A 22,429-nucleotide genomic window follows, 5' to 3' on the forward strand; every position below is an offset into this window, starting at 1 on the left:
ATTTTAACTGAATATTTCTCTCATTGTCTAGGAGTCAAGAAAACCAGTGATATGAAGGACTACTTTTCTTTTTTAAATATAAAATTGAGTTTAAATTTAGGGTCTCATGTGAAAAAACGTCAACCAACAGGTCGTTACCAGAAATAAACCGTCAATGCTCTCATCATGGAAATACTCCATTTCCCATAATTCCAGGTGTCGCTCTGGGGTCCCAGCAACAGTAAACAGACCAAGCATCTGGGGTGAGAGTCCGCCTAAGTTCATCACCAAACCGGGCCGAGTATTTGCCAAACTGGGACAGACTGGAAAGTTCTCAGCAAAGACAACCGGACGTCCTCAGCCGAAGGTCACATGGCTCAAGGTGGGAGGAGTTTCACCAATCAAGCGAAGAGTGTCGATTTTTGTTGTTGTCGATTTCGTGAATCAAATTTGGATCATGTTTGTTTTTAGGGAGAGGCGGAGCTTCAGTCATGTGGGCGGATCTCTGTGTACGAGCGCTCTGGCCTGCATTTTCTTGAGATAAAGGATGTGTGTGTAGAGGATGAAGGGAGCTACACATGTTCGGTAACCAACAGTGCTGGAACTGCGACTGCCTCCGCCACACTCAGTGTTCAGGGTGAGTCGACCAATCAGAGCTCCGATGTTAAAAAAATTCTGCTTTTAAAAGATATTCAGATATGCACAGACTCACATCCGTTCAGACTGAAAATTTCTGTCCTATTTTTCCTCACAGGTGTTCCTGAAAACAGCTCCAGGTGAGTTCAATCAGTCACTAGGTACAGTTTAATGTTAGCTAAGACAGCTAGAATAGAGTAGAGTAGAATAGAACTTTATTGTCATTGTAACAAGTACAATAAAATTGAAGTCACAGCAGCAATCAAGAAAACAAAAGTAAGAAAGTGTATAGAAAGTGTAGAAAGATCCATAAGAAAATAGATGCTGACAGCTTGTCCATCATTGTCCAGTCAGCCAGCCTCCACCTCCACAGGGTCCAGGACTGAGCTTCTTCAGCAGTCTGTTCAGTCTCTGTCTCCTGGATCCTGTCTGCTCACAGCAGGTGAAGTTCTTCCAATGTGGCGTTGGTGTCTGATGTTAGCTCCGTTAGCCATGTCTGTGAATTACATGATGCTACTCTGCCTTCTGGTATTCCCTCTGTTGCTGGGTTAGCACAGCTAGCTCGTCCATCTTATTGGAGATAGATTTGACGTTCCCAATAACGATGGATGGAAGGACAGGTCCATGTTGTCACTTCTTAGCTCACACCTGAGAACCAGCACGTTGTCCTCACCTCTTTTTCCTCACCTTGTGGGAAGACATCCGGCCTTGCACCAGTTAGCATTGACATGCTACAGGCTGCAAACTGCTGATTTCACATGTAAACAATGCAGCCATGGTTACATGTAGGATCTCCAGACAAACACAGGAGAAAAAGTAGTAAAAATATCGCTGAAGCCACAAAAAGTTTGGTGTCCATGACCAACAAATGAGCCATACAAAGTAATGATCCACTCTAAACACAAGGATTACGAAAAAGAGATGAAAAAATTACAAGAAAGGGACAAAGAAGAGAGGGCTGCTGCAAAAGGCAGCCATAGCCAACAGGGCAGTGCCTAGCAACTATAACTATAATTGGTTTAGGCTCATTTCCTGACACTTCCTTTACTCCTGCAGAGCAGTCCCCCCATCTGAGACTTCACAGCCGGAGGAGAGAGCTGCTCCCAGTGTTCCCAGTGCTCTCAGCCCACAAGCACAGCAGAGAACCATCGAACCCAGAGAGAACCACCAGCAGAACCCTCAAACTCAGGCCATCAGGAGGGTGAAGCCTCCCGTGCAGCCTCCTCCTGTGGCTGACAGGAGAACTGCAGCTTCCAAGGTCAGATAAATAAAGGAAGTTAATCTCTACTAACTGTTTAGTAAGACTGGAGATGCTGTTTTCTATTATTTAAAAGCCAAATACAATAACAGGTCATTAAAAGATTTTTTAATTGTATTTAATATTTAATTGCATCACTCACATCATTAAGGATGTCTTGTCTTTCTGTCTCCAGGTCCAGTCAGTCATCAGTCCAGCTCCAACTCAAACCGATTCAGTCCAGAAGTCAGTGAACAGCTCCGACAGCAACAGGTACAGAATAAAATCCCACCTGTTACACAGAAAATCAGTGTAAACCCCTGAGACTGTTGAGTATCTGTGTTTCAGGACACTGAGGAGGTCTGTGTCAGGATCCATCCTCAGGTTCGAGGCTGTTCCTCTGGACCAGGAGGCGACAGAGGGATCTCAGGTCACTTTTACCTGCCAAGGTAACTCAACCCTTTGATTCTGATATGAAATGTTTGCTGCTGGTGAAGTACTGGAGGAATTGTTTGTGTAAGATGAACATTTGTGAGGCAGAGCTACATTTCATCGACCTGATGAATCAAATCTGAATATTTGCAGAAAGTTAAGTTTCAGTCCTGTTTCCAATAAAGAGGTTTGTAAAAATAAGTACGTTTGTTAATTCATGTGTTTTTTAACGCTCCCTGAAAGCTGTCTGGACCAGTTCTCTGACCTGTAATGACCTCTTTCAGCCTCTAGGGGTTCCTGTTGTCACTGTAACTGGACTCTCCTTCTGTCCTGTTCTCAGTTTCCTCTGTCACCGTTGCCACTGTTACGTGGTTGAAAGATGGCGCTCCAGTAAGAATGGGTCCAGGTCTGCAACAGAGACAGGACGGGACCCGTTTGACTCTCACCATGGAGAGAGTGAGACAGGTAGACCGGGGGACGTACAGGTGTCAGCTGGTCACTGCAGAGGGACTCACTGTGGACTCAGCAGCGTGGACTCTCAGAGTGAACAGTAAGCGTATGTGTGTGTGGGATCTAAACCAGTGATGTGTGTGAGTGTGTTGGATGGAGCTCTCCACTAGTCGGCAGCAGACTGTGACACAAACACAGATGATCAGGAAACACCAAAAGAAGAAATCCAGAGACTGAGCACAAAGTATCTGTCAGTCAAAAACTACAAACTTAATGTTTTAGGTGAATATTTGTAAAAGTGGTCTTTAATTCATTCACTTTACAACCAAATGGATAGATATTTTTTTTCTCTAGGGTCGACAGCTTAAATGAGACAAAGTCTTGAATGTCAAACTTTAAGTTATTTAAACAGTAAGTGTTGATGAAGCGAACAGCAGAGTGATTCCTCCTGAGGTGCAGTGAAGGAGGAAGTAACAGAAAGTGGAAACAAACAGGAGCTCGGTTGATAGTTGGAAAGAAAATTCAGACATCCATCGTTTTTAAGGGTTGTGTATGAATGAATACGATTAGTACCACTCCTCCTGAAGCTGATCTGAAAGCAGTTGAGTCAGGAGAAACAGGCAGAGAGAAAGAAAGACAAAGAGGGAGGGGGGGAGAGGTCTCTGGTGTCGCACGACTGTTAAACAAATATGAGAGCCGGGAACCATATAAAGACAAAACATGCTGCTGCAGTGAACCACACACACACACTACAGCAAACCCAAGAAGGGCATTCATGGGGAATCCACTCTGTGTTTGTCTGTGTGTAAGCTTGTGTGTGTGAGCAGCGGGGAGTCCTCTCTGCTGTGTTTTCCACAGTTTGAAGCTCCAGATTGACTCGTCTTATCTACTTAAAGTGTCAGAAACAGAGATATGACTTAAACGTTTGTTTGAAGTTAGTCAGTCTGAGCTGAATGGTACCAAATGAGGGTTTCAGAGTCAAGAAGAGGACGTTAACTTTTTCTGCTGTTTGCCTTTAGCTTTGATTACAGTACACATTCGCTGTGGCGTTGTTTCCACAAGCTTTTGCAATGTCATAAGATTTATTTCCATCCAGTGTTGCATTCATTTTTCACCAAGAGCTTTCATTGATGATCGTAGAGTCTGACCGCAGAGCAAAGCCTTCTCCGGCCCATCCCAAAGATTCTCAATGGGGTTAAGGTCTGGACTCTGTGTGGGCAGATCCACTAGCCTCTCTTTTACAATATGAGCCCGATGAATCCTGGCGTTGTCATCTTGGAATATGGGCGTGCCATCAGGGAAGAAAAAACCCATTGATGGAATAACCTGGTCATTCAGTATCTTCAGGTAGTCAGCTGATCTCATTCTTTGAGCACAGACTGTTGCTGAACCTAGACCTGACCAACTGCAGCAACCCCAGGTCATAGACTGCCCCCACAGGCTTGGACAGTAGGCACTATGCATGATGGGAGATCACTTCATCTGCCTCTCTTCTTACCCTGATGGCCCATCGTCAGACCACATGACCTTCTTCCATTGCTCCAGAGTTCAATCTTAATGCTTCCTAGCAAAGTGAAGCTTTTTTTCAGTTAGTCTCAATGATTGCTGACTTTACCATCAGCAATGCAAGAGCTTGGTGAAAAATGAATGCAACATTAGAGGGAAAAATTTTTGTGACATTGCAAAAGCTTATTTTTTGGCCAGGTGCTGTATGAAACTAGAGGACAAGACAGCTATGATGCTTAGCTCTTATGCAGATGATGCCGTCCTTACTTTGATTTGTTTTGCTTTACATTATTAGTATAGAAAGGGTGAAATTTCCTCCTTTATCTGCATTCAAGCCAACAATCTGTTCTCTGATGTTTGGGGCGAGGCCTTGCTAACTGTCCAAAATGCATTAGCAGCCCCCTGAGTCTTAGTCAAAGGTCTTATTCAGCAATAAACAGCAAAATAAGGATTCAGGCAGAGCTGCAAGAAACTGAAGTCTTATCAAGTGTTTTTGTCTTATTTTAGGTCAAAATTGTCTTATACTCAATATGAGACACTTTCAACTTATCAGTCCAGAAAAATGTCTTATTTCAAGTTGTTTAAAGACAAAAATGAGGTCTGAATTGCCTGTAACGAGTAAAAAAATCTGCCAATAAAATAAGAAGAATTTCTCCACAAATTTGCTTGAAACTAGAATGATAAAATAGAATAAGACCTCATGTTTGTCTTTAAATTACTTGAAACAAGACATTTTTCTGGAATGATCAGGTGCATGTGGCTCATATTAAGTCTAAAAAGAGGTTTTCTAATGAAAATAAGACAAAAACACTTAATAAGATTTCAGTTTTGCAGTGCAGTCACCCAGTCACTCAGAGGAAACCATCATCCCAGCTTTATAAGGGAAATCAAATACCCTCCTGAGGTAGGAAATCCCCTGAACACACACACTCACACACACGCACACACACATACGCACACACAGTGAAATATCAGGAGATTCCCACAAGCTAACTCTGTGGACCCCACACACTCAGATGTCCATGTGAGGACAACAACGTTTGTGAGAAGAGCCTCTCATCTTTGTTTTCACCTCTTCTGTCTCAGTGTGTAATCAATCAATCTGATTGGTCATGACCGTCACATGACTGCAAGAACAATTCATGACCATCTACACAACACACAGGAGGATCAAACATTCATTTTAAAGTAACAAAATTATATACATATACCTGCAGTGTACTGTGTGTGTGTGTGTGTGTGTGTGTGTGTGTGTGTGTGTGTGTGTGTGTGTGTGTGTGTGTGTGTGTGTGTGTGTGTGTGTGTGTGTGTGTGTATGTGTCAACGGTCTGTTCCTAACTCGTCCCTCTCCATATATGGAGTCTGGATTTCCTTTTCTCTCCAACATCTGTGTATATGTTTCTGTGTGTGTATGTGTGTAATGTGTGTGCATGTGTGTGTGTGTGTGTGTAAAAGTGTGTGTATGAGAGTGTGTAAACAGGCTTTGTTCTGTGTACATATCAGACATGCCAGAAAGGAGACACACAATTAATAACGTGCAACACAGGAGGAACCAACAGACAGACAGAGACAGAGAGTGGAATTGATGAAATTGTGTGTACACCTCAGATTAGTGTTCTTTAATTCTGAGACAGGATCCAGCGATGGTTCTGCAGTTCTCTTTTTGTCATCTCTGCATTTAATCAATCAATCAATCTTTATTTATATAGCGCCAAATCATAACAAATGTTATTTCAAGACACTTTACAAAAACATTAACATCATCTCTGCATTTAGAGTGGATCATTACTTTGGATGGCTCATTTGTTGGTCATGGACACCAAACTGGTTTTGTCTTCAGTGATATTTTTACTACTTTTTCTCCTGTGTTTGTCTGGAGATCCTACATGAAACCATGGCTGCATTGTTTACATATGAAATCAGCTGTTAGCAGCCTGTAGCATGTCAATGCTAACTGGTGCAAGGCCGGATGTTTACTCACAAGTGAGAAGAAAGAGGTGAGGACGACGTGCTGGTTCTCAGGTGTGAGCTAAGAAGTGACGACATGGACCTGTCCTTCCATCCATCGTTATTGGGAACGTAAGCTCTATCTCCAATAAGATGGATGAGCTAGCTGTGCTAACCCAGCAACAGAGGGAATACCAGAAGGCAGATTAGCATCATGCTATTCACAGACATAATGAAGCTAACACCAGACACCAACGCCACATTGGAAGAGCTTCACCTGCTGTGAGCAGACAGGATCCAGGAGACAGAGACTGAACAGACTGCTGAAGAAGCTCAGTCCTGGACCCTGTGGAGGTGGAGGCTGGCTGACTGGAGGATGATGGACAAGCTGTCAGCATCTATTTTCTTATGGAGCTTTTTGTATTTTCTAAACACTTTCTTACTTTTGTTTTTCTTGATTGCTGCTGTGACTCCTCCTGAATTCCCCCCAGGGATAGATAAAGTGTTTTATATTCTATTCTATTCTGCCGTTTCATTTAGCACACACGTTTGTCCAAAGCGACGTACAACACAAGCAAGAATTTTGACAGAAGGGAAAACCTCAGTGCGACAAAGTGCTAAAAGTTGTTCGGCTGCAGATGCTGCCATTAAATGCAAGATTTTTTAAATGTTTTGTTTTGTTTTTTTACTCATATAGAAAAATGTGTCCATAACTAACCACAGTTAATCGCTGCTGCAATATAGTTTAACCTTCAACGACATTCAATGATCAGCACTAAATATTCACTAAGAGCTGGGTCTGAGACCTTCTGACTCCTTCTACCCTTGAGGACAAAGAGGAGAAGGGTCAGGTTAAGGGTCTAAGTGTTCCCTGAACAGATGAGTCTTCAGACATCTCATAAACTAGAAAGGGACTCTGTGGATCGTATAGAGTTTGTTAATTCATTCCACCATTTGGGAACAACAGAGGAGAAGAGTCTGGCTAGTGATTTGGAGCCGTGCTGGACTGGGAGCACCAGACATTTTTCATGCTGTTCTGTTTGATTCTGTTTCCAAGCTCTCAGCTGTAAATCTATGCTAACTGTCTGTACAGGCAATGCTAACTGCTGTTTGAATGTCAGGTTGTGCTCTTACCAGATATTTGTGAAAGCTGAGGTAAAGATTTTCAAACAGGATTCCCAGTTTTGATGAACGAGCTATTTGATTGGTTAAAGAAACAGTAGCATTGTCTCCCTTCTTTCTTCAAGAAAAACACTGGCTCTAAGACCGTCTGTTCATAAACTGATAACATCAGTATCATCATAACTGAGGCTAACGTTACATGCTTACATGCTGTGTCAAAGTAATAAGGCTCATGGGAAATGTAGTTGCTTAAATTCAGCATAAAGGAGAGGCTCTGTGTGTGTGTGTGTGTGTGTGTGTGTGTGTGTGTGTGTGTGTGTGTGTGTGTGTTTGTCCTGCCTCACCCATCCAGTGTCAGACACTATCAGCACCAGTTTACACTAAACAGGAGTCATGTGACGTAAAACTGAACGCATGTTTTCTCCCTGTGTGTTTCATGTTGCAGGCTGCAGACTGCAGGGTCAAAGGTCAGAGGTCAGAGGAGTGTGCGAGGCTCCTCAATTCATCCGCCGCCTCACCGATCTGAACGTGATGGACGGCAGCCGAGTCACCATGACCGTAGAGCTGACAGGTACGGCTGTGTGTGAGTGTGTGTGTGTGTGTGTGAGCGTGTGTGTGTGTTAGCTGTGGTATTTCCTGTCAGATCTCCAGGGAGATGTTAGAGATGAGATGAGGACAGATTCTCTCTGGACGTGTCCTGCCTCTTCATTTCCTCTTTCTATCTCAGAGTGTGTGGGTTCAGTGGGTTCTGAGTATGTGTGTGTGTGTTTTCCAGTGTGTGTGTGTGGTCGTGTTCTGGTGGTCATTCCTCTGATCTGCTGGCACTTTCCCAGTTTGAGTTATGAGCTGATGGTCAGGTTCTGGAGAGGTGAACTATAGGTAAAGGCTCTGTATTACTAACTCACCAGGGAAGGAGAGAGTGTGTGTGGTTGTGTGTGTGTGTGTGTGTGTGTGTGTGTGTGTGTGTGTTACATAATGATTTTCCACAGAGGGTTTTCTCCATATAAGCTGTGTGAGGATCAGGTCTGCTGCTGCCTCTCTAATAACTCTCTGTCCTGTGAAAAAAAACGGATTTATTTCCATATATGAAGTTTTATATAAAGACATTTATATCAATACATGGATTATGTTCCTGCATGCACATCAAACGAGAAATAATCAGCACTGAAAAAGTCACTTCAGAAAAAAGTTGCGGGATGTTAAAGATTCCCAATCAGCGTGGGCATTTCCTGACTGAATAAAGGTTTGATAAAAGAACAAAGTCAAGAAAGATATTTATGATTGGTCGTTGTGTCCTCAGGTGATCCCCCTCCAGAGATAGTGTGGCTTCACGACGGGCAGGAGGTAACAGAGTCCGAGGACTTTCAGCTCCTCAGGGAGGAGAACCGCTGCACTCTGCTTATCCAGGAGGTTTTCCCAGAAGACAATGGGAGCTACAGCTGCCAGGCCTGGAACCAGTATGGAGAGGACCAGACCCAGTGCCACCTCACCGTGGAGGGTAATGACACGGACCATCAAGCTGAATGCTAACAGAGTTGGAAACTTTCCACTGGAATTAATGGGAGTAAACTGAGAATTTATAATGAGCAACTTAAGTAAAAGCTAGGGTGTTTATATTGTAGCATAAATTTGGCTAAAACAACCAGATTTAATGCAAGTGCACTTGATAACTCTGCTATTCCTTGACCACATAGCAGCGCTTTGCTACTTTGCTGACTGCAGGGTTAATGAGGCCACACTCCCTACGTGCACAGTGCATGATGCCCACAACACAAGATCATGAAATGCGTCACCTTTTGATAATATTTCCAAATTTTTTGACAATATTTCCAAATTTTCCAAGCTTCACTTCCCATGGAAAGTTTCTGGAAATTTATGGGAAATTTTCCACCTGTTCACAGCCTTGATAGAGGTTCAAGTTTCCTTTATTTTCCATGATCATAGTGAGTGAGTTCTCGAAGGTTAGCTCTCTAAAGCCACGTTTCCACCAAGCAGACCGGTTCAGTTTGTCCCGGTACGGCGCGCATTTTGTGGCTTTTCCACTGACTTATCCTGGGACAGATCCCTAAACAACCTAGACAAGCCGTCCCACTTTTTAGGACCCTTTTGTATGGGTGCCAGACTGAACCCCTCTGCTCTTGAAAGGTGGAGCTACAACACTGCAGACCGTTGATTGGTCAAAAGAATCGTCACTTACCCCGACAGCGGCTGCATTTCTCCTGGCGGCACACAGACTTCTCTGCTTGGTGGGAACACGAAACTTAGCAGTACATACAGAGTCCAGCTGATGTGAATGTCTTTAGTCATGTTTAAACATAGGCTACCGTTCTGAACACATTAAATTGATGACCTGATGATGGCATGAACATGAAATATCAAATAATCAACATGTTATTAGAGGAACTTGAAAGTTTATGTGACTCCAGTTGGGACATTAGCATCTTAAACTGGATTATATTGTTTTCTTTTATTTCCCGTCAGAGCCTCAGGACGGTGTTCAGCCCTGGTTCATCACCAAACCCAAACCAGTAAACTCTGTAGTGGGTCAACACGTCCTCCTGTCCTGTGCCATCGCCGGAGACCCGTTCCCCCTGTACACTTGGACCAAAGCCGACCTGAGCCGACCTCTGACCTCTGGAGGAGACTATGAGCTGCTGCAGAAAGAGGACGTGGTCTCACTTCTCATCAGGTTTGACATTCATACATGAAATCCTTTGACATGTTTGCTTCTGTGGGACCAACAAGAGCCTGATTAAATCCTCTTCCTCCTCTTTTTCATCAGGAGAGTGAAGAAGCACCATGCTGGAGATTACCTGATCTCTCTGAGGTGAAATACACTGTGTACATTGACTGTTTCGACAGGAAACAGGAAAAGCTAAAAAAGGCTAAAATAATCCTCTTTGATGTTCAGTATGGATTAAAGTAAAAAAGAAACATCCCCCTCCCCCACTTACAAATCCATCTATAATCTTTCCCCCACCCTCACTCTACACTAAAGTCCTCCACTTTGTTTATTTTGTGTGCAGCCTTTACGCTTGTTTATATCATTTAAGGATTTACATCGCTGATACTATCAAACACTTACATACAGAGTTTCTCTCAGTAATGGAGCCGCTATAACATAGGAACACAGTAGTATAACATATTAATATCTGAATGTGTTTTTAAGCTGGATAACAAAATAAATTTATGTTTGTGTGTGTGTGTGTTTGTGTGTGTTAGGAACACAGTGGGGGAGTGCAGTGCTGTGGCCAGCCTGTCTGTCTCTGACGGAGAGACAGACAGGACGAGGGGACGTGGAGGACGAGCAGGAGAGGACAACAGGTGAGACGTCAGTCAGCATTTTGTTGAATGTGTCGAGTAATGCTTCTCTTTTCCAGCTTGAGGCGTGTCAACTGTTTTTTAAACCCAAACTATTCAGCCGTCCAGAGCTCCACCTGGTAATATTTTTTTTTAATAAGAGACACAATCAAAGAAATTGGTATACAATGGTATAAATTATAATATACAGTGTTCTCTTTTTTCTTTTTTTTCCTTAACAAAAACAAACACATTGTCTCTACATTCAAAGAAAATTATACAACATAAAATCAGGTTGACACAATAAAATAAATAAGAGGTATTTCTAGATAGATAGATATAGATTTTTATCTATTTATTTATTAATTTATCAGAAAAATATTTTATAGTATATGTATGGTCATCAGGTGCTATCTATCTATCTATATATATCTATATATATATAGATAGATAGATAGATAGATAGATAGATCGATAGATAGATAGATAGATAGATAGATAGATAGATAGATAGATAGATAGATAGATAGATAGATAGATAGATAGATAGATAGATAGATAGATAGATAGATAGATAGATAGATAGATAATTTCACAATATAATTACTAATATATTAAATAAATAAATAAAAAGGATGTTACCAAACAAGCAAGCGCTAGGGAAAAAATAAAAATAAACTAAAAAAAAAAAAAAGTAAAGTTCGGGGGCAGAGGAAAGTCTGAGTTGTGGGAAAGACAGGCAATTAGACTGGCAAAATTTGCTAGAGCTTCTCTTTACTGTTAGATTTACTTGTTGTGTTTTGAGTAAAAACATAATATCATTCAGCAATGTTTCACCTGTGAAATTATGATGAAGTGAGCATGAATTCACCTTAAAATTGAACCTTCTGGGATGGCTCCCAGCCAGTTTATAAGCCTCAAATATCCGTGTAAAGCTTTAAAAACACCAGAGAAATGAGTTTCTGCCCTCCCATATTACTCTTAGGATTAATTCAGAGTTTTTCCACCTTTATTAGACAGGAAACAGGAGACAGACACAAACAGAGCAGTTTGACGTGTGACCCCCAGCCCCACCTTCTTCCCTTTCGTCCATTTTTTCCCTTTAAGTTTTTTATTACCATGTCAGCTCTCTTCATTTATTGATCACTGCTTACATCCTCCTATTTTCACTCCTCCATCCGTCCGTCTGTCTGTCCTACATCCCCTGATTCACTAAACCTCTTCCCTCTAATCCAACCATCAACCCAACCAATCAGAGCCTCCCTCGCTTCCAGCTGTTTACGCTCTCGTCTCTCTGTGTGTGCCTGAATGTGTGTGTGTGTGTGTGTTTGAAAGTTTCTGAATGCAAAAACAAAAATCTGCAGCTTCAAAAAAATCAAAACTATCAACACAAGTGAACAAACATGAAGTAAATAACTGAAGTTATGAGGACGTCTGAATAAACCGGGACGAGTGGGAATTAAGGAGGAGTGAGTCCTCAGAGTCCAGCTTCTCTTCTGTTTACATCTGTGTGTGTGTGTGTGTGTGTGTGTCCAGCCTGTTCTGGGTGTATGCCTTTATAAGGGCAGTGGAGTCACTTGTGATGTAACGTGAACATTTTGAGTAGAGGTCTTTTTCCTCCCTCTCTGTCTCTCGCACTCTCCCTGTCCCATCCCCTCCTTCGCCTCCTCCCTCGGCTGTAGGGAGGCGGAGCGTTGTGTTCCGGGGGGCTTTAACCCCTCTGTTTATTCTCTCCCCCCTCTCACTCCATCTGTCTGTGTGCTCGTTCAGCTCTGCAGCCGCAGGAGGAAGAGAAGGAGGAGGAGGAGGAGCTGCCGGTGGGACCTTCGGGCTGAGAGGAGGTGCCAGAGGAGGAGGCGGAGGAGGAGTGGAGCAGAGAAGCAGCAGGAGCTGTGTTGGTGTCAATCGGCAGGAGGCCAACCAGGAACAGAAGGAGACCCAGCAGTTCCTGCACCTGCAGCAGGAGGAGAGGAAGAAGGAGAACCAGGACTCCAGCACCACAGCCGCCACTCCTAGAGGCCTCCTCAGACGCTGTGTGGACACCAGGGAGCGTGCTGAGGAGGAGCTGCGACAGAGGGAGGCGCAGCAGCTCGACTTCCGCTCTCTGCTGGGTCGCCGAGTTTTGAACACCCAAACCAACCAGGAAGAGGAGCAGAGGGAGGCAGGCCTCGCTGCCGCCGAGCAACGCCGCCATCAGATGGATTTTAAAGCCAACCTCAAAGGTGTCAAACCCAAAGCAGAGGAGAACAAGAACGCCTCCCCGGGGCAGGTCGACTTCCGCTCTGTGCTGGGGAAGAAGGGCGCCGCTGGCAATGGAAACAAACCTGCAGAGTCGCCCGGAAAGAACGCTGCCGACTTCCGCTCCGTCCTCTCCAACAAGAAGAAACCAGGGAGCCCGGAGAAGAACGGGGAGGCCGTGAAGACGGAGGTGAACAACTGTGTGGATGGAGGGATTAATGAGAAGAAAAGTGGAGGAGGAGGAGGAGGGAAGGAGCCGGAGTTTGTGGAGAAGCTGAGTGACGTGACGGTGCTGGACGGACAGCAGCTCCGGCTGCAGTGCCGCCTCGCCGATGCCACTGGTGCCACCGTTACCTGGACGCTGGACGGGAAGGTCATCAAAGCGTCCAAGTTCATTGTCCTCGCAAACGAAGGTCAGAGGTCACACACTCTCACAAACACATACACACGCAGAAAAGCCATCAAACACAAACCTTTGAGAGTGAAATGACCCTGACATGCTCAGAGTGTTGTTAAATTTAGAGAAGTGTTGAAGGTTTGAGTGAGGTCAGCTGAGAGTTGTTGGATCAAGATGAAGACGAGGCAGACGAGGTAAAATCAACGGAGCTAAACCATCTGTTTGAGAGGATTCAGGCTCTATTAATAGAGTCAGAACTGATACAATAGAAACAGTGACTGAGAGGATGTGATGTGACCGACTGCTGCTGGTATTTCATGGGGACCGATCACTTTACACACCCCCACACACACGCCCACACACGGCCATGCATGTTATTGTATCTGTGAGGTTGTTTGCATTCACATATTTAGTTTTTTAAACACATAATAATCTCTATTGCAGGTTGAAATGGTACAAAAGCTTGTGTTATTGTTTGAACTACAGATGTTTTAAAGTTTTTTCCTCTACCAACCAGCAAGTGTTGATTAATGTCCAATATTTTTGACCTCCCACCCTCATGGACATATTTTTACTTTTGCTTCCTGGTTTTTTATTCCTGATTTACTGAGTTTGTACAGGGAGAATTATGGTTACATACTTATTGGAGCCAGTCTCTAAAGCACAGTATCCTATCTAAATCCTTGACTATGATACACTAAACCAATACCCTTCATCAGTTACTTGTCGTTAGTTCTCCACATCCTGTAAGATCCAGCTGTAGCTATGTGATGTCATAGTGATGTCATCAGATTAGCATGTCCAACATTCCGTGTGATTGATGTGTTGTTATTGATGCATAGAGGATCATGATTAAATGGTCTGGGTGTCTCTACCTGGTCAACCACCAATCAACGACTCAATCAAGGTGGGAAGTTACCAGCTGATGAATGATATTTTTATCATTGTAGGCCTGATATATTGTTCATATGTTGTGTCTTAGGTTAACATCCACAGCTACAACACGGAAACACTCTACTACCAGGATGTAAACAAGCACAGATAACAGATGTCATCACTAAAATGTGTCATGTTAAGAAATGTGCGCCCAAATTTGACTCTTTTCGAGGTTTGTTTTCTTATCTATAAGACCAGTTGGGCGGAATTCTCAATTTACATTTAGATAACGAGGAAATTAGTCGCTTTTGTACATTCTAAAGATGAAGTAAAGGATAATGTATAGTGAATGGGTGGTTATGCAAGTTAGATATTGATCCGTAGAGTCAGAAACAAACTGCTCAACGAGTTAGCATGAGTAGCATACACATACAGTTTGCTAATCATGCTAATGCTAGTGTTAGCTTAGTGTTTGCCTGGTAACAATAAAGACAGTGAGCTCCAGGCTGTAAAAAGGTAGCCAACAAAATAACAATGACAGCACGATGGAAATGCCCACCTCTTATATGCAGCCTATGATCATAACACAGTGACCTGCTGCTATATTTGTACACATGTTTGTGTGTTTGTGTTTGTGTGTGTGTGTGTCACATTTATGTGTTACATTTATGAGCAAATGAGAACACAGGCTGAGGATTCCCTGAGTGTGTCTGTGTGTCTGTGGGTTTAATCCCCCTCCTGTTATTTCAGTCTCCAGGACAGCCCCTGATCCACCACTTTGTGTGTGTGAGTGTGTGTGCGTGTGTTTGTCCTGCATAGTGAGGACTCATGTTAAAGGTCAGAGGTCAGTCATGTTTCCTCAGACAGCTGCAGACACAAACGGTGCTTATGTTTGTATTGTTGTTGCAGAGTTGCTCAGTGTTCTCCCTAAGTTTGATGAAAACTGTTTATATTTGCATAAACAATCAGTGTGTAAGTGATTATTTCATAACTGTTTATGAACTTCATTTTTAACCTTGTTGTGTCCTGTGAAAATGTTTTACCTCTGCTTGTCCTGATGATAATGTTTGTTACGAACTGAAGGATTAAATGTTCCTTCATGTGATGAGAGCTCTCAGTTTAGATAAATAAACGGGTTAACTCTCCTCAGATTAGCTCTAAAAACATCCCACAGCTGGATGTTTGAGCACAGGATAACAATGCTGCAGTTACGTAATGATATTATAGACCATGATGCATTGCTGATTGAACCAGTCAACAGTTCAAGTAATTAGAGTCTGGTATGTAAGAAATGCTCTGTTTTTTGGGGAAAGAGAAAAAGTTAAAACTGTCTTCCTGTGTATGGATTCCACTGCGTTCAGCAATGTGTTGTTTTTATGCAACTGTGTAGCTCCAGCACTGGTTTCTTTAAAGGCAATGCTTTATGATTGTGTGTGTCACTCTGTCTAATATGTGTGTGTGTGTTTGTGTCGCAGGTGGCCTGTGCTCCCTGACCATAGGCAAAGCTCTGCCTGAGGATGAAGGACAGTATAAATGCAGAGCAGAGACCTCAGCAGGGAAAGCTGAGTGTTCCTGCATGGTTTTAGTGGACGGTGAGATCCTGAATGTTTCTCTTTACAACATTTTTACACATCTGAGATTTAATACATGAGATATTCTGATGATTCAGGGGCAAACTCTTACCCGTGACACACATTTCACTGTTTACATGCAGCCTACTTCCTGGATTAAGCTGGCAACACTTGTTTGTAAATCAGTGTAATCTGTTAATTTTAGCAGACAGAGTCAAAAACAGCCTGAACATTACCCTCACCCTCTCCGTCCCTTTGCTGATATATTTATATCTATACAGTATCAGTATATATAGATTTATATGCTGAGAGAAAACCAGACAATCCTCCAGTGAACAGAAAATAAAAACAGCACCACCCCCCACCCCCTTCCTATTTCCCAGGATGCTTCAGCAGTCTCCGTCTGGTTTCCTGTAATTAAAATAAATCAACACAAACAGACTGTTTTTATCAAACATCTCAGTAAGACATTCCCCGAAACACGCGTGTAAACGTTAATCTAACAGGAAGTAGAACCATCCCAGGGTTCATCCTCTAGGGATCAGAGGAGACGCTTCTCACAGAGCTGCAGGGAGAAACTTGGCCTGTTTTTATAATCCAGGACGATAACATCGACACAGTTCCCTCAGCAGAAATGAGCTAGGATTATGATAGAGAGTAAACTCTGTGGAAAGAAATGTTTGTGAAACCGACCAAAGATAAAGATCACAAATTGAATAATTAGGTTATTTCTGCAAACTTAAGGCCTGGTTATTACAAGAAAGTCAGTTTCTGTTTCAGCTTCGTACTGCTAAAGGAAGCCAGAGTTAAGCCTCTGTGAAACTTACTGTTTACAGTGAAACTGAGACTCACTTCAAAGAGATGAACAGGCGCAAATCTGGGGGGTTAAATAAACTATTAAATTATGCTACAGGCTCAGAAGAAGATCCAAAAAACAACATCTCAAATGTTGTCTTGTTTTTTCAGGAAGCTAATTATCTGTAGGGAACATTTTCTTATCATCTGGAACACTAAGTCCATATTTAAAGCATATCTTAATCTATTTTTTTTATATTTTTTTCTCTCAGACTCGGCAACTCGTACTTATTATTTCCTCTTTTTCTCGTCTGCTTGTCTCTCCCTCCTGCAGACCCCTCAGAGAACTCTCCGGCTGACAAAAAGTCGAAGAAGGCGACTCCGACCTCAGAGAGTGAGTTTCCAAAATATGCAGCAGCCTCTTTCCTTTTGTCCCAATATGGAGCTGCAGCCTGGGATCACTGGTTCCCACACATGCACACACTCACACACACACACGCTCATGAAGATTTCTATTTTGGAGCAGCTCTGTGTATCATTGAAAGCATCACTGTCAGGTTATTAGTCCTTCCTCCTCCATGGTAGTAAAATGCTATCCACAGGAGGACTTCATCTCCCATCAGCCAGCTGTGGGATTTGTGTGCTGAAAACGCTTTAACACAGTGAAAAAGTCAGCGTTTACACGGGAACGCTGTTGTAAGCATGCCAGGCCTGTAGTCGGCGCTATAGCTAGAAGCCGTTTTAGGAAGATTTCAACCGAAGTAGAGTTGAGCTGATCATCTGGTGTATTGGTGAGTACTAAGCTGGTACTAAGTGCAGCAGTGGAGCAGCAGATGCTCATTTTGTTTTAAGAAACTTGTCAGACTCTGCAGATTGAGCAGCACAAACTCAACATGGTAGTTAACGACGATCGTATCAACGGTACTCTTGTCCTGTTGTATGCGCTCGCGCGGAGCGGAGTGTGACGTCAGCGTTTCCATTGAAAAGGCGGGCTTACTGTTTACACATCGGACGTTGGAGAGACAAGCTGATCACGTCAGTAGAGAGGGATTATCTGTCTTCGTCATCAGAAAGATGAGCATGCATCTCTACCGCAGAAGCAGCCTTTAGCTCCATTTATTCAGACGAGTTAGCGTTCTTAAACGCTAAATCCAACCTGTTAGAGGCATCAAAATTTACGGTTGTTCTGTGGACAGCTGTTAAAAACAATTCTACACAATAGAGACAACGTCTGTCAAGTTTCGACCGTTACAGCGCAACTGGTGTTACGGCGTTAATAGCGACCGAGCTAACTGGTGACTTCCAGCCGACGGCAGCCGTGAGTAACCGTGAGTAACGGCCGAGAGTCACCAGTTAAGAGGGTCACACTTTACTCTGATACACCAGCGACGTCTTCGCGTGTGTTTTAAATGTGTATTCTTTATCCAACCTCAGTTAACCAGGTTTGACTGCAAACAAGCAATAATAACTGCTGATACTCAAAATACAGATTTGACTTTGCTTATTTAATGAAAAAGTCGGTTTGGGGCTGAGGTTCTGACCAAACATGGACTCAATATGGACAGTAAATAATAAGTGAACCTATAAATTATGACCAACAGAAACTGATTTTATGACCAAAGTAAAATTAGGGAATATTATGAAACGATGTTTACATCCTGGTCTGTCACAGTCTGATAAGTGTCCTCGGATAATGCAGTCATGAGCATCTAGTGAGCGTTGTGTTTCCTCTTTGGGTACACGCTAGGTTGCTAAAAGCGTCTGTCCACCTAATATCTGTTCACTTGCTCATCTCTTCTGTCCAATCACTGCTATTTCACAAACCTGGGAGCATTTTACCGGCTGTCAAAGTTATGACATTAAGCTAAAAATAGTGTTTTTGGTGGTTAACTCCTCCACATCGGTTGACAAACCATTATACTCTGCTGTGCTTCTGCACCTAAGTTGCGCACGCATCCGCCGTTGTTGATAAAAAAATAATCCCTCTTTTGGGTCGGTCCGTTGAAGACCATATCTGGACGTCAGAGCAACGTGCAAAATGGGCACAAATTTTGACATCTAAATCTATTTGGACTTTGTAATGACGTTCGGCATTTTGACCATTTGCAGACCAAATCTGGACAATAATGAGACGTTCAGAATGGATCCAAACATTCATACGTCACTAGTAGACCTTTTTAGGCGGTAATCTGACCTCCATAGAGATGCTTCAAAAAAGACGTTATAAAAATTTTCATTCTGCAGCTTTAGGAGACCTGATTTGGATGTCAAAAATTACGTTAAATATATGTCATTTGTTAACTGTTGTCGTGTAAACGGGCTCTGAGTCTCACTCAGTTATTATATTGTTTAGGCTGATGTTAAGTTTTTACACAACGGAAAAACTAACAAAGCGAAGCCCCCAAATCTAGGAGTATTGTGGTTAGTTGGTGTGGTGTCTCTGGTCATAGGAGTGAGATAATGAGGATTCAGCCTTTCACCTCAAACATCTTCACCTGAAGTAACTTTGTTTTGTGAAGGCTGCTCAGTAGACTTTATTGTCTTACATGCATCTCCAAAAACAGTATCTCCAGGGCTGTAACCCTCTGTCTGATGTGGTTTGTGTACAAATCTGTTTCAGTACAAGGACATTTGTTCTTCTTTTCCTCTTCTCCTCATAAATCAGCACCAGTGGTGGAGCTGTATTATGTTTCAGGATCATTCAGGTTTCAGGCTGTCAGACCTTGAAACATGTTGCAGATAGCTGAAAGCATCTGGTGCTGCTTCGCCTGAGACAGTCACGCTGTGTCCCAACAGGATGAGAGCATCAGATACTGTGTAGCAACAGATGCTCACTGTCCAAACATCATCTATTAAAGATGCACTTAAGTTTGCTATAAACTCCAGAGTAAAAGCTGCATGAGTAGTCTGTTTCTGGGAGGTCACACAGAGGGAAAAGTTTTGAATGTCTCCCAGCGAACAATTCCTGTTATGTTCAGCAATGATCAGTTTTTGTGCAGCTGTGTAGCTCTCCCTGCGTTTCATACTGGATTATTGGTTGCATTGGTGTGCAGGACTCAGGCAGCTTTTTAGTCTCTCTGCTGCATGCAGACCCAACAGCATTCAGCAGTAATATCTGTCAGCCTGAGAGACCAGACTCAGGTTTATTAAAAAAGAATTAGTTTCCACTCCAACACATCTGGTTTTAAACTCACCTCAACTCATCCATGTTGTAAAATTTGATCAGATGTTTATTAGTGATCGCATTGGCAGACAGCGAGTATGTGTGTATGAGTGTGTGTGACAGTGAGTGTGTCTGTGCTGCAGTTTAATGTTTGTCTGTCTTCGGCTCTCAGTGGAAAATCTGCCCTTATCTTTATGATCCAACTCTTAATCCTCCCTGCTGTGTGTGCCCATGTGTGTTTTGTGTGTGTGTGTGAGTGTGCGTGCAGATTGTGCATACCTCAGTATTAAGTTATGTGCTGTGGATGCTGCTCTCACGTGAACCCTGGTGTCCTGGATTGAGTTGAAACCTGAAACAGGAGTGAGGACGTGCAGACAAACAAAGAAACTCAGATGTTTGATCGGACTGGAAACTCAAAGCTTGACGCGTGTTTGTGAGGAGCTGTTTTTGTGTTTTGCATGAGGATGACCTGCTAACCTTCACTCCTGTTGGATGGATCATGGAGGAGATTTATCACATGTTGTGGATTGTTGATGGATAAAGATCTATGTTAGGATAAAGGATGTCCTGAAATTTTCTGGAAATTTTCACAAGCTTGTGTGGAAGCAGGGCCTAAGAGGGACCAGGCCAAAGCCAGTTAGGGATCTTGGTGGTAAACTGTAACTATGAGCAGCAATTAGAGGTGGGAGAAATATATCAGGGTTTTCTGTTTTGCAGTATCAAAATTGGGATTCTTTGGCTTTTTTTTTCAGATTCAAATTCTTCATTTCAGTCTTTGTTTATAAACGGGATTGGGAAAAAAATACCACTTTTCTCCAGCAGAGGGCGAAATGTTTATCTCTGACTCACGTGATGTGAAGTTTATGGGAAAATATGGCTCCTGGTCTAGACATTATCATCATCATTTAACTTTTTCACATGGTCTGGTGTTGAAAAAGCAAACTAAAAATTGCAATTGCAGATGAAAATGATCTTATATACCTCGGGGAAGGGCTGCTAGCCAACCATTAATGCTTTTTGCTCTGAGACCTAAAACTCAGGACACTTTATTGGTTGTTTAAGTTAAAACATAAACGTGTTATTGTTTCACAGGTTTTGTTCAGTGATTTTTGATAAAATAATAATGGAACATTGAAGGTATATACTGTCAGTTATAAAAAATAAAGAATAAAAATCGGTAACTGAATTAGCTACTCCTTCATAAATGCAAATTAGTGACCAGAGAAAGTAATTATTGCTTACGTTTTTGAAGCACTGACATCATAAACATCGTTATCTGTGTTTTTGGTGACTAGCTTTAGCTTTGTCGTGGCTTGCAGGCTAGCTGACAGCCTTACCAGGGCCTGAGACGAGGTAATATGAGCCCCTGAGCCTGTTGAGAGATGTTTCATGAGATTAGAGTTTCTTAAAACCAATGCAGACGAACACTTTGCTCTGGGATGCTTCACATGTATGTGTTCTTCCCTTTTTCATCAATTACGTTGAAGTAGTGCCTGTACTTCCTTCCCGAAAGCACTTAACATGACGGACCCATCCAGACTCGCCATTGTTGCATATCTAGTTCTCCTCTGTGGCTGTTGTGGCGCACGTTGAGGTTTGTAACAACAGCTCTCACCTACCTACCTGAACTCTGGCTCTGATTGGCTTACCATGAAGTTGTACTCTACCTTTAGCCAATCATCATCACTTAGCCAGGTCGGATTACAGCTGTCAGATATTTTCTATTTTCTCACAGGTCACCAAGCGTTGACTTGATCGGAAAACAAACAAAGTCACTGACTCAACTTTACTCCTTTAAAACTCTTTTTACATTTGTTGCGCTTGAAATGACATAGAAATACTTTTTTTCATGGAGCCAGGCTGGCATTGCTAAAATGAACCATGACTTCATATTTTAAAACAAACACGCTGTGTTGCTGTTTGGTTTCTTTCCTCCCACGTGTTGTGTTTGTGATAAGTGAGGCCAGGCTAAATGTGGAGGTCATGTTTGTTAGCATTCTTCGATTCTCCAGCTACTGGCTAATATGTAAATTCTACTTCGGATATTTGTCATATTTGCACACATTTTGGAAATTCTGTGTTCATATTTGAAGGTTTATGGATAATAATGGCCCAATGAAAATATTTGGATGTATTTCTCATTCTTGGAGAAAGGCTAGCGCTTTCCTCGTGTCTTAATGCTAAGCTTAACGGTTCTGATATTGAACCACATGGCAGATATGCCGTTCTTCATCAGGGATAGTTTTCTGAATCAAGATTTATTCAAGGTATGTGGGTTTTTTTGACAATAGCCTTAAAAGTGGAACAGAAAGCTCACGTTAGCTCCACATGTAGTATTTAGCTTGTTGTTCCAGCTGTGTGTGACGTTAATTAATCTTCCTAAACGGCCCTGGATGTAACAGAGAGTCCTGTGCCGAGTCTAACCAGCAGATCTGAGCTGACAGGACAGAGAAATGATGGAGGGAGGACAGGAGGAGGTGGAGGAGGAGGAGGGGGGTGTTCTGGTGTAAAATGCTTCAGAGCTCCTCATGGCTCCTCTCCCTCTCTTCCTTTTAAGGCCTGGTTTCCTCGACTGTCCCTCCTCTCAGACTTTGTTTTACTTCACGCTGCAGATTAAACTCTGCAGCTCCTTTTAAGACGCTCCAGAAGGTCACGCTGAGACGCTGGAGTCTCTGCAGAGAGACAGAGACGGTTACAGAGGGAGCTGTGTCTGTTCTAGCCTCTATAATTCAGTTTACTGCATTCTGCGTTAAAGCTAAGTCTGTTAGCATGCTTCTGTT

General features: G+C 42.7%; 1 protein-coding gene across 2 annotated transcripts in view; it reads left to right on the forward strand.

The window, feature by feature from the left end:
- mylka (myosin, light chain kinase a) overlaps positions 1 to 22,429 on the forward strand; it is a 39,428-nt gene that overhangs the window by 7,214 nt on the left and 9,785 nt on the right. For both annotated transcript variants that reach the window (XM_074694530.1, XM_074694531.1), the window contains exons 5-19: positions 196 to 361; positions 451 to 616; positions 734 to 755; positions 1,672 to 1,873; positions 2,049 to 2,125; positions 2,201 to 2,301; positions 2,625 to 2,834; positions 7,755 to 7,880; positions 8,610 to 8,807; positions 9,791 to 9,998; positions 10,092 to 10,136; positions 10,532 to 10,633; positions 12,380 to 13,260; positions 15,596 to 15,712; positions 16,821 to 16,880. In XM_074694530.1, coding sequence (XP_074550631.1) covers positions 196 to 361; positions 451 to 616; positions 734 to 755; positions 1,672 to 1,873; positions 2,049 to 2,125; positions 2,201 to 2,301; positions 2,625 to 2,834; positions 7,755 to 7,880; positions 8,610 to 8,807; positions 9,791 to 9,998; positions 10,092 to 10,136; positions 10,532 to 10,633; positions 12,380 to 13,260; positions 15,596 to 15,712; positions 16,821 to 16,880 — 2,681 coding nt within the window. The remainder of the gene's footprint in view (positions 1 to 195; positions 362 to 450; positions 617 to 733; positions 756 to 1,671; positions 1,874 to 2,048; positions 2,126 to 2,200; positions 2,302 to 2,624; positions 2,835 to 7,754; positions 7,881 to 8,609; positions 8,808 to 9,790; positions 9,999 to 10,091; positions 10,137 to 10,531; positions 10,634 to 12,379; positions 13,261 to 15,595; positions 15,713 to 16,820; positions 16,881 to 22,429) is intronic.

This window comes from Halichoeres trimaculatus, unplaced genomic scaffold (assembly GCF_033239565.1).
Source record: "Halichoeres trimaculatus isolate MK-OKI-2021-1 unplaced genomic scaffold, fHalTri1.1 fHalTri1_scaffold_19, whole genome shotgun sequence".
NCBI lineage: Eukaryota > Metazoa > Chordata > Actinopteri > Labriformes > Labridae > Halichoeres > Halichoeres trimaculatus.